Source organism: Hylobates moloch, unplaced genomic scaffold (genome assembly GCF_009828535.3).
Source record: "Hylobates moloch isolate HMO894 unplaced genomic scaffold, HMol_V3 SCAFFOLD_6, whole genome shotgun sequence".
Classification (NCBI taxonomy): Eukaryota; Metazoa; Chordata; class Mammalia; order Primates; family Hylobatidae; genus Hylobates; species Hylobates moloch.
In genome coordinates this window covers 68661335-68674265 of record NW_026652281.1, presented here as the reverse complement: position 1 = coordinate 68674265, position 12931 = coordinate 68661335, and the positions used below count along the sequence as shown (strand labels likewise).

The following is a 12931-nucleotide window of genomic DNA, read 5'->3' as shown; positions in this document are numbered from 1 at the left end:
ATTGAGAAATTTTCTAAAAGTGTCAATCTCAACTACTTCTTACCTGAAAGGTTTCTTAAAATTTTGTATAAATTAATTTACTTCATGCTATACATTTAGGAGGCAAAAATTCAATGAAAATCATTTCATGACTTCAAGCACAGAATTTCAGAATGTCAAAATCATTTGATATCAAACAAATGCAATGGTTAAAACAACAGTAAGAATCCACTGCCATCAAACAAACTTTCCCCAACCTGCCTCCCATTCCAGTACTGACAAAATCAGGACCACAAGGAGATAAGTGACTGAAGTGTATATGCTTCAGTTAAATAAAAACATGGGAGACTGTAGCCCATGTGTTAAAGAATACATTTAATTTTAACAGGGCAAATAAACTAGTTTTTAAAGGTAGTGGTGGTGGTGGCTTGAGTGTTCCTTTTATTTCCACCTGAAAAAAAAAGTAAGCTTTTCCTCTAACTGCTTCCCAACAGTTCAATGACAGCAGAACATCAAATCTATGATGGTACTGGAGATCTTCTACAGAGACAAGGAGAGATGCAACTTCGTGAGCATGTTTTAGTCTGCAGAAAGAAAGTGGAAAAGAGAAAGACAGAGAGAGGAGAACAAAACTAATTTTCCAGGCAGGGGAATACTTATAAAACCTTTTATGTCAAAGTTAGGATTTCACAACATAACACACTAATGCAAAATCCAGTAGCACCTGAAAGATTTAAGTAAATGCTGTCATCATTTAAATGCTTTTAAATATCTGTAAAAGACTGGATGAAAAAAAGATAAAGTACATTCTCCAGAGAACAAATGTATTTCAAAATAAAAACTGTATTTTTGCTTTTCTTTTTTTTTTTTAATTTTTGTTTTTGTACAAGATTCAATAGTTGTCACATATTAACTTATACACAACGGGATCAACCTCCTCCTCCATGTCGCTTCAAGTCCACATGTTCAGGCTATAGTCCCCAACATTATTTTCTGAGAAATATATTACCACAGTTTGATTTAAATATAGATACAGTATATAATACTTGTCTCTGGGAAAAATCAAATTTTAATATGCAAATGTTTATATAATACAGAAATGGAAAAAACTACAGTAGGCACACAACCTAATTATGACTTGTGGATGATGATTTCTACATACTCTCCTACTGTAAATGAATAGTTAAAAGTCTTAAGAAGATCTTATTTATATTTGCACTTGTGTCCACCTTATCCCATATACTGTACATGTCTATTGACAATCTGGGAATTTAAAGGTGCAGCCCTCAAGAGATTGTTAAATCACTAAAAAAGGAAACAATTAGGCTCTATTGGACAAGAAAAACACTCACAAAATTTCCAATTTTAAATTTCATATCAGTAGGAAAGTATTAAAAATAATTTTCTGTATATACATATGGGTATATGTATATATTGAATTACACATATGTCCCACATTATCAATACAATTCAAATGGAGACATTTTGGTGAGTTTTTTCATTAAATGATCACTATGTCAAAATTTAAAAATATTTTATTACATCATTAAAATAATTCACTTGCCATTTCAACAGCTTACACTTTTTAAAATTCTTTTAACTCTTCGTAACTAAACTCCCTGATCCCTAGTGTTAAATCCCCTATTTAAATTAAAACTTGGTGCTCTTTGTTACTCAGAAACTGATGGATAAAAATCACATTTACTTCAAAATTCCATCAATCAAATACACTTTGTTACCTGATTTATCAGAGAAATATCTCAGCTCTGAGCATGTGTATCTAAATTATTCTCCCTATAATATATAGGTGAGGAAAATATCCTAAAATAGATGGAGGTAACGTACATGATGTTACAGCACATATAATACATGATGATTGTTTGTTATAAATTTTTCAGAGACACCTGAAAATTCACTTTAGAAACTAACTTCAGAAACAAACCATTTATTTTTCACTCTAATGTAAATTAATATGTATGTATTTACGTACATACACATACATAAAAAACAAAATTGTCTAGTATTGAGTAGCTGTTTATGAGTGAAAAAATGGTTACAAATTGGTTAATTAGCTTAATTTTGTACTTAACAATTCGATCATTTTGGGGTACAAACAAGAAGTCAGTGCATTTATAGACTCCATAGAGTCAGATACTCAAGCATACACTTTAAAAAAGAACCCTCCTCAACATCACAGGCATTGTACAGCAAGAATATATGTATTCTGATGCAATTCCTACTTTATAAGCAGACTAGACAGCACTTGGCTTACTTTTAAAATAGCTTCATAAAAGAAATATATAAAGAAATGCATGTTTGCTAAAAGTCTTTTAAAATTACATCAAAACAACATTAAAACCTGTTCACTGAGAAGAGCCTATTGAATTTAATTCCTGTTTTGAAATACCTAGTTAACAGTTCAGAATATTGCCTTGTGAGGTTTGAATCAAGATGTGATTGATGGGTAGAGCCAGATAGAGTACACAACTCCATCTCTATCTGCCACGATCACAATTTAGATAGAGTCCTCTGATCGGCTGTTTGATGTAAATGGACCCCCTTTAAAATAGCTATACACCTTAAAATTATCTATAATAAACAGTTCCCCAATAACCATTATTATTCGTAAATTGAAATGCATTGATCATTCAGAAAAGATTTCTTGCAAAATATATAAATAAATGTAACTGCATATTCTGTAAATATACTTAACATTGCTAGACCAGACCGTTAATGACGGGCTGCTGTATTTCAGTACTGTGTGTCAAATTTATTAGAAATTTAAAAAGAAAAATTTCTGAGGGACTCAGCTGCCTTCGTTAGTTGGCTTTAAAATGTGTAATAAAATGGGAGACAATATCTTCTCATAAATACATGGAATCAATATGGAAAAGTAAACTATACAACAGACAAGATTAGAGAACACCAGAGTGTACCAGAGTAGTCACCAGAGTGAAATATCTTCCAGCACAAAAAAGGGAAGAACTCTATACACCCAGTTATAGTATATTTCAATTAAAGATACAGCTCTCTCTCACTCCTGGCAAGAATTAATTGGTAATGGCACTGCTTTTCAGCAGTGCAAAAATATCCTGAGAAATTATTCAGATTACAACAAAAGACAGGCTTTCATCACTAAGTTTTTGCACAAAACACAGCTCTAGATATCGTAAATAAATTAATTTAAAAAGCAGATAATCTTCACTGTGTTGAACACAAAAAGGGGATGTGACCTAGACATTGTTAATTCTCCCATTGGCTAATATCAGGAAAAAAGATTGCATTAAGTGTCTATTTATAACTTTCTAGTTAACTATGGCCAATAATATACATGGAGGTAATTTGTAGTTCAAGTTTCTCATCTCTTTTTTCCCCAACTAGCTACAAGCTGGATTCTAAAATTTACACTGAAATATACAATTCCAATTTTCAAAAGATCCTCCTCCTGGAGGAGTGATATTCAAATTTTTTTGTGTGTGTGTGCAATCTTGATGCAGAGCCTAAACAGTCCTATGAAGAGAGACAGTGTATCTTTTAATTAGTTGGCACTGAAATTTCACTTTCCTTAGCTGCATTCTAGTAGCTTGGCCAAGTTATCTCGTAATTCTGTTAGTTCAAATATCTTTCCATCCAGAATTTCTAAGAGTGTCTTCAGGTTATTGCGAAAAGCTTCTTGTTCATTCTGACTTTTCTCCAGACGTTGCTCTAAGTCAGACAGTTGTCCCTCCAGGTCTTTGTTCCGAATTTCTACTTCCTTCAGAAACAAAAGTGTAACAGGTACATATGTCAGTTCATCACTTAGAAAACAATATAACTCTCTGTTATTACCAATATTGTGGTAATCAATGCAGTTTGACTGTCAGGATGAGCTTCAGAATCTTAATTTAGCACAATTTAAGGAGATTTTAGACTTGGCCATCCCAGAGAGTAATACGATTTTAATGACTGGTTTGGTTATCAATCTATCTAACTACTCAACGAAAATCTACTGACTCATTATTTTGTGCCAGGCAACACTCTAGGTACTTCAAATACCAAGACAGGCTTGAAGACCTATTTATGGATCACTTAGATGTCATTTTTATTGCTGTCCACCTGTTTCTCCTAATGCATAACTATTAGCAATCACAGGTGAAAGCAGGCAGAGAAAGAGAGAGAAATTAACTTTTTCTGTTTACTGGCAACTCTAGAGAAAGATTTAGACAAGAAAGTAACTCTCTGAAATGTGATTTTAGGATCCTCTGAATATGTTAATTATTCTTTGCTTTGCCTCAATATCAAATAAATGTATATGCAGCGAGTATCACTCAATTGCTAGAAACTGTAGTGAAGATACATAATAACTGTACATATTAGCGAATTATAAGTTAACAGTTCTAATATATTGCAAACCAAGGGAAAAAAGTGACAAAAGGAAATCAAATGTTCATGACAACAAAAAAACACTAAACGATTTGTTTTTGACAGAATAAACTCTGGCACACTTAAAAATATTTAGAAGTTATTACTGCTTTTGTTTTTTTGTTTCTTTTTTTTTTGAGATGCAGTCTCACTCTGTCCCCCAGGATGGAGTGCAATGGTGCGATCTTGGCTCACTGCAACCTCCACCTCCCAGGTTCAAGCCATTCTCCTGCTTCAGCCTCCCAAGTAGCTGGGATTACAAGCACACGCCACCACACCTGGCTAATTTTTATATTTTTAGTAGAGACGGGGTTTCACCATGTTGACCAGGCCAGTCTTGAACTCTTGACCTCCAGTGATCCACCCACCTCGGCCTCCAAAGTGCTAGGATTGCAGGCGTGAGCCACCACACCTGGCCTATTATTGCCTTTAAAATGTCTCTAAATGTGACAAATATAATAAAGTGAGTCTAAAAAAATAAAATGACATAAATCAAGCTAATGATTTCATTTTGGTTAAAAAATCAGATTGAGAAAAATGGGAGAAAGCCAACTATTACATTTTAGATAAGCAATGAATTGAAAGTTATATATCCTTTCTGGAAAGCTCACTTTTACATTTGAGAGAAACTAAGTGACTGACACAAATTACATTAAGATATATAAACTATATGGGACAACGAAAATATCTTGATGTTAGTTACACAACATGATAGCCTCAGAAAATAAGATGTTTCAAAATGGTAATACATTATTTAAATGTTAATCTCTAAAGGAATTCTATCAAGTCTAAAGGACAGTGGAAATTAAAAAAAAAATTAGATCACTGAAAGACAATCTGGTAAATGTTAAATGAAAAGAACAGAATATAAAGTAGCTCACTGAAACTGGCAAAAATTCGTATGCATGAGGACAAACACTAGGAATTAATGTAGAAGTAGGAAATAAAAAATAGTTCTGGTGCTGAAATTATGGACACTTTTTTCCAAAAATTTATTTTTCTCTCAAGTTGGATAAAGAATGAAAAAAAATTAAAAACTAAATTTTTCTCACAATGTAAAAATTAAACTTTCAAGAAAAATAACTGGGGCAGGGCTCACGCCTGTAATCCCAGAACTCTGGGAGGCCGAATCACCTGAGGTCAGGAGGTTGAGACCAGCCTGGCCAACATGGCGAATCCCTTCGTCTCTACTAAAAATATAAAAATTAGCCAGGCATGGTGGCAGGCGCCTGTAATCTCAGCCACTCGGGAGGCTGAGGCAGAAGAATGGCTTGAACCAGGAGGCAGAGGTTGTGGTGAGCCGAAATTACGTCACTGCACTCCAGCCACCTGGGGTGACAGAGTAAGACTCTGTCTCAAAAAAAAAAAAAGGAAATTGGCTCGAATACATTTAAAAAGTAGTAACTCTGGGTTATCTTTGTCAGTGGTTTGACAAGGCTCAAGGATGCTACAGATGAGTTGCAAGAGCCTGGGAAAATATAAGAAAGGAATCAAGCAGCTATAATGATTTTTAAAGGAAGAATTTAAGGAATCGAATCTCAAACTATTGACTGTTAGATGTTAGCCAGGTATGTTTCTAATCTTTTCACTTTGGTTAATCTGCAAGGTCAAGATAAGTAAATTGAGAGGAGAATCTGAAACTAATGAAATATTTATAAATTCAGAAGCCAAACACATGGAGGTTTTAACTATGAGGGAGGACACAGATCCTGAGATCAAATGTAAAAATTCCACTCATGACTGCACAGCATGCTCTCTTGCCTGCTTAAACAATAAGCTTAAGGGTAGAATGTTTCCAACTATAAAAATAGACCAAATGTCATTCACTAGCAGACATCCACTTCACCAGGCACCACCCAGTTTGCCCTCCAAAGCCCTCCTAAAAATGAAAGGCTTCCTTGTTTCCTTGCCAATCAATGAAACAGCCAAACATTTTCAATGGAAGCAGGCAAAACACAAAATTCCCTCAGCTAATAAAATTGTGTTATTCTCTCTAGAATGAATCCCCTACTCTAAGCATCTCTCTGTTTGCAGGAATTTTACTAGTTAGATAACAAAAAGGACCTAATACACTGCTTGATGGTGCTAGTCTATTTTTAGGCAAAGAGAATATGTTCCTAGAGCAAGAATAGACAACTTAGGGCACAGGGGCCAAGATGTAACAGAAGCCATGGTGAGTGGCACTTCTTAGGTGTCTACCTTTTGTCCATATATGTATATAAAATTCTCTGCTTTATATATATATATAAAAAAATACATATTACAGACAGAATATATATATATTACAAACAGAATTTTATATACACATATTCTGACAACAATAACTTCAGCACCTTTTGTCCATATTTTCCAACCAACCTTTCCCCCCTTCTTGCCTTTCTATTTGTTATTTTTTTGTACAGACGGGGTCTCACTGTGTTGCCTAGGCTGGTCTCAAACTCCTGGGCTCAAGTGATCGTCCTGCCGCGGCCTCCCAAAGTGCTGGGACTACAGACATGAGCCACCACGCCCGGCCTTGCCTTTCATTCTCCTTCCAAACTCATTCTTCTGCTCATTATCATTTTGACTCTGTTATTTCCCTCTTTTCCTTTACTGATGTAAGGCACACACCAGCGGCAACTAGAGGGAGGCATTGTTCAGCCCTGATAAAGCACAGTAGACCGGAATCATCAACTCCCTTCTGAGTGCTTTAAGAGGTGGGAGAGGATTCAAGATGGCTGACTAGAAGCAATTTGTACTTGCCTTCTCTACTAAGAAGAACCGAAATAGTGACTAATCATACTTCAAATGGATCATCCAAGACAGGACCCTGGAATTCAACAGAAAAAGTGACAAGAAATACCTAAAGCAAGGAAGAAGGAAGTCGGCTTGGCCAGGATTGGTGGGGAGCTGAGATTCCCCAATATGGATAAAGGGTAAGAGAACCTCGGTGGTCCGTATTTCCACCATGAATCCTGCAATCCTAGTCATGGGAAAATCTCTTGGCCCTCACAGGCACTGGAAACTAACACTGCTGGGAGACTGTGTGACAGCACTGCTCTCGGGAGAGCACTAGCGCTGGGTGCCACACAACCCGAGACCTAAGCTGCAGCAAGGCACCATTTTAGAGACCCACCTCCAATAAACTGCAGTGTCCTAGAGCCCAGCAGTGCTGTAGCTAAGGCTCAAGAGAAACATGGGCTGTTACACCCAGTGCTTAGGTGCAAGTGACTGCAGGCTACTGCACCCAGGCTGAGTGCCATCGAGGCACAGGCTACCATCGTCAGGGCTGAGGCATGAGTGGCGTGCACATTTCCCACACATCAGCCAAGGCTGCTACCAGTGAAGGTGGCATTGTCCTCCTGAGCAGCAGGACAACAATGTGAGCATTCCTGGGGATTGCCCTGCCCCTACCTACCATGGCTGGCACCTGCACATACCATCAGGGGGCCTGAAAACTAGCCTAATTGGCCTGGCTTTGATCCCCTCCATGTCACAGCATATAATCGGGGGGTAGGGGGAGTGAAGGGATTGCCCAGCCCAGTCCACCAATGTTGGCACCTAAACACTCCTCCCAGGGGAATAAGGTTGGGCTTACCTTCCTGGCTGCTACCACCACAGCTGGCACCTACCTGCACATGCCACCTGCAGGCCTGGAGAATGGCCTGTCCAGCCCTTTGCAGCCACTGCCAACACCAGCATGCACTGCAAGGGACACACAGGATTGTCCCACCACTGCCATCGTCCATACTACACCAGTTGCCCAGGGGTCGGAGAACCCACCCACCCTTGCACTGCTGCCACTACTGGCCTGCAAGACACCAGGAGACCCAAAAATCAGCTTGCCTGGAACTGCTAACACTGGTGCAAGCATACACAGCCCTGGAGCCTAAGGACAGGCATACTTGGCCCACTGGTGCCACCATCAGGGTCCAAAGACTGGCCCACCTGGTGTCCCAGTCCCCAGCAAAACTTCAACACAGCCTCCACTAACTGCACCCTAAGCCACTAAGAAAATCACAGGTACTATTGATGCTATTTACAGCTAAAGAAATCATACAGAGACCATGCTACTGAACACACTCAGAATCAAAGCCAAAGTGCCCTGCGCATCCAATAGCATAGATATATCTACAGGAAAGAATCTTCCCCTATGAAAGCAAATTTTAAAAGTTGGCAAAAGTGACTGTTACACCAGATGTGTAGATATCAGTGTAAGAATACATGAAACATGAGAACGCAATGAAATGTAACACCTTCCAAGGAAAAGAATAATTCTCTAGCAACACATCCCAATCAAAATGAAATTCATAAAGTCCCCCCAAAAGAATTCAAATTATTGATTCCAAAGAAGCTTAGTGAGATACAAGAGAATTGTAAAAAACACACAAAGAGGCCAGGTGCAGTGGCTCACGCCTGTAATCCCAGAACTTTGGGAGGCTCAGGCAGGCAGACTGCTTGAGGTTAGGAGTTTGAGACCAGCCTGATCAACATGGTGAAACCCTGTCTCTCCTAAAAATACAAAAATTTAGCTGGCCATGGTGGTATGCACCTGTAATCCCAGCTACTCTGAAGGCTGAGGCAGGAGAATAACATGAACCTCGGAGGTGGAGGTTGCAATAAGCTGAGATCATGCCACTGCGCTCCAGCCTGGGGCATAAAGCAAGACGCCATCTCCAAAAAAAAAAGTACAAAGAAATCTGAAAAATAATTCAGGCTATGAATGAGAAATTTACTAAAGAGATATACACTATAAAAAAGAATCAAACAGAAATTCTGGAAATGAAGAATTCACTGAATGAAATAAAAAACTGAATTCAAAAGATTCAACAATAGGCCAGATCAAACAGAAAAAATAATTTCAGAACTCAAAGACAAGTCTTTTGAAATAATATAGACAAAAATAAAGAAAAAGTAACAGAAAGGAATAAGCAAAGTCTTTGTGACATACAAGACACCATAAAGTGGCCATAAAATATGCAAATTATCAGGGTTCCAGGAGGTGAAGAGAGAGCAAAAGGGTAGAAAACCTATTTAATGAAATACCAGATGAAAATGCCCCAAATCTAGCAAGATATTTAGACATCCAGATACAGGAAGCTCTGAGATCCCCAAACAGATAAAATGAAAGAAGGTCTACTCTGTGGCACATTATAGTCAAATTGTCTAAAGTCAAAATTCTAAAAAGAGCAAGAGATAAGCATCTTGTCACCTAAAAAGGACCCCCTTCAGACCAACAGGGCATTTCTCAGCAGAAACTTCACAGGCCAGGAAAGAATGGGGTGATACATTCATAGTGTTGAAAGAAAAAACAAAAAACAAAACTGCTATCCAAGCATGCTACATCCAGTAAAATTATCCTTTGTAAATGAACGAGAAATAAAGTCTTTCCCAGAAAAGCAAAAGCTGAAAGAATTCATCACCACTATACCAGCCCTACAAGAAATGCTCAAGGGAGATCTAAGTCTGGAAATGAAAGGATGACATTTTCCATCCTGAGAACACATGAAAGTATACAATATTGTTAAAGCAAACACACAAATAAGAAAGAGAAAGGATTCAAATGGTATCATTACATCAAACTACCAAATCACAATGAGGAACAATAGGATAAAAAGGAAGGAACAAAGAACAAAACAACCAGAAAGCAATTAGCAATGTGACAGGAACAAAACCTCAAATATCAATAGTAACCTAGAATGAAAATGGATTACATTCTCCACTTAAAAGATATAGACTGGCTGAATGGATTACAGTTATGACCAACTGTATGCTGCTTACAAGAAACATACTTTACTTGTAAAAAGGCTTACAGATCAAAAGTAAATGTATGGAAAAAGATATTCCATGAAAATGGAAACCAAAAGTACACAGGAGTAGCTATACCTATATCAGATAAAATATACCTTAATCCAAAAACAGTAGAAAACATGAAGTGACTATATAATGATAAAGAGATCAATCCAGCAAGAGGATATATATGTTCCCAACACTGGCACACCTAAATTCACAAAGTAAATATTACTAGATTGAAAGACAGATAGATTCCAATACAGTAATTTGTGTGGTACTTCAACACCCCACTCTCAGTATTGGACAGATCATCTAGACAGAAAATCAACAAAGAATCATTGGATTTAAACTGGACCTTGGACAGACTGTACTTAACAGACATTTACAGAACATCTTTTTTTTTTTTTTTTTTTTTTGGAGACAGACTCTAGCTCTGTCGCCTAGGCTAGAGTGCAATGGTGCGATCTCAGCCCACTGCCACCTCTGCCTCCCGGGTTCAAGTGATTCTCCTGCCTCAGCCTCCCGAGTAGCTGGGACTACAGTTGCCCACCACCATGCCTGGCTAATTTTTGTATTTTTAGTAGAGACGGAGTTTCACCATGTTGGCCAGCTGGTCTCGAACTCCTGACCTTGTGATCTGCCCACCTTGGCCTCTCAAAGTGCTGGGATTACAGGCATGAGCCACCTCACCTGGCCTACAGAACATCTTATACAACAATTCTTCTCATTACCACATAGAACATTCTCAAAGACAGATCATATGTTAAGCCACAAAACAAGCCTCAACAAATTTTTAAAAATCGAAATTGTATTAATTATCTTCTCAGACCACAATGGAATAAAACCAGAAATCAATACCAAAAAAAACTTTGGAAGTATACAAATACATGAAAATTAAACTACATGCTCCTGAGCAACCGTTGGGTCAATGAGAAAATTAAGATGAAAATTAAAAAATATTTTGCAACAAATGAAAACAGAAATACAACATACCAAAACCCATGTGACACAGCAAAAGCAAAAGCAGTACTAAGAGGCCAGTTTATAGCAATAAATGCCTACATCAAAAAAGTAGAAAGATTTCAAATAGCAATCTAACAATGTGCCTCACGAAACTAGAAAAGCAAAAAAAAAAAACAAAAAACAAACCAAACCCCAAAATAGCAGAAGGAAATAATAAAGATCAGAAGAGAACAAAACAAAGATCAAAAAACAAAACAAAAAAATAAAGGATCAATGAAACAAAAATTTGGTTCTTTGAAGAGATAAACAAAATTGATAAATCACTAGCTAGACCAAGAACAGGAAAAACCCAAATAAACAAAATCAGAAATGGAAAAGGAAGCATTACGACTCACACTACAGAAACACAAAAGATTACGAGAGACTATCATGAGGTATACATGAACAAACTGGAAAACCTGGAGGATATGGATGAATTCCTGGAAACTTACAACTTACCAAGATTTGAATCAGAAATAGAAAACCTGAACAGACCAATAATGAGTAGCAAGACTGAATCAGTAGTAAGAAGTCTCCCAACAAAGAAAAGTACAAGACCAGAGGGCTTCACTGCCAAATTCTACAAAACAATAAAGAACTAATACCAATCCTCTTCAAACTATTCCATAAAAATTGAAGAGGAGGGAACTTTTCCTAACTTATTCTATGAGGCCAGCACTACTCTGATACCAAAAACCAGACAAAGACACAACAAAAAAGAAAACAATAGGCCAATATCCCTGATAAACACAGATGTAAAAATCCTCAACAAAATACCAGCCAACTGAATTCAACAGTGTATCAAAAAGATGATACACCATAATCAAATGGGATTTATACCAAGGAAACAAGACACAGAGAAATTAATAAATGATACATCACATCAACAGAACGAAGGAAAAAAATATGATCATCAATAGATGCAGAAAAAACATTTGATAAAATTCAACATCACTTCATGATAAAAACTAGGCACAGAAGGAACATGTTTCAAGATAATAAAAGCCTAAGTGACAAACCCACAACTAACATCATAGTGAATGAGGAAAAGCTTTTCCCTCATAGATGGGGTGAGACCCCTATCTCTCACCATATATAAAAATCAATTCAAAATGGATTAAAGACTTAAATGTAAGACCTAAAACTATAAAATTACTGGAAGAAAACATTTAAAAAAACACTTCTGGACACCGGTGTAGGCAAAGACTTTATGTCTATGACTTCAAAAACACAGACAACTAAAACAAAAATAGACAAATGGGACTATATTAAACTAAAAAGCTTCTGCACAGCAAAGGAAACAATCAACAAAGAGACAACCTGTTGAATGGGAGAAACTACTTGCAAACTACTCATCTGACAAGGGACTAATATCCAGAATATACAAGAAATGCAAACAACTCAACAAAAAACCACAAATAACTCCACTAAAAAAATAGGCAAAGGACATAAATAGAGAATTCTCAAAAGAAGACATATTATGGCTAACAGGTATATTAAAAAATGCTCAATATCACTAAACGTCAAGGAAATACAAATAAAAACCAAATAAGATATCATCTTATGGCCAGGTGCGATGGCTCATGCCTATGGTCCTAGCACTTTGGGAGACTGAGGCAGGTGGATCACCTAAGGTCAAAAGTTCCAGACCAGCCTGACCAACATGGTGTAAACCCCGTCTCTACTAAAAATACAAAAATTAGCTAGGCATGTTGGTGGGCATCTGCAATCCCAGCTACTCAGGAAGCTGAGGCAGGAGAATGGCATGAACCTGGGA

General features: G+C 37.1%; 1 protein-coding gene across 1 annotated transcript in view; it reads right to left on the bottom strand.

Annotated features, from left to right (window-relative positions):
* Positions 1–334: 334 nt before the first annotated feature.
* Positions 335–12931, bottom strand: part of HOMER1 (homer scaffold protein 1) — a 141089-nt gene continuing 128492 nt past the window's right edge. The window contains exon 9 of the mRNA XM_032156975.2: positions 335–3733. Within this exon, the coding sequence (XP_032012866.1) occupies positions 3545–3733 (189 nt within the window). The 3' untranslated portion in view covers positions 335–3544. The remainder of the gene's footprint in view (positions 3734–12931) is intronic.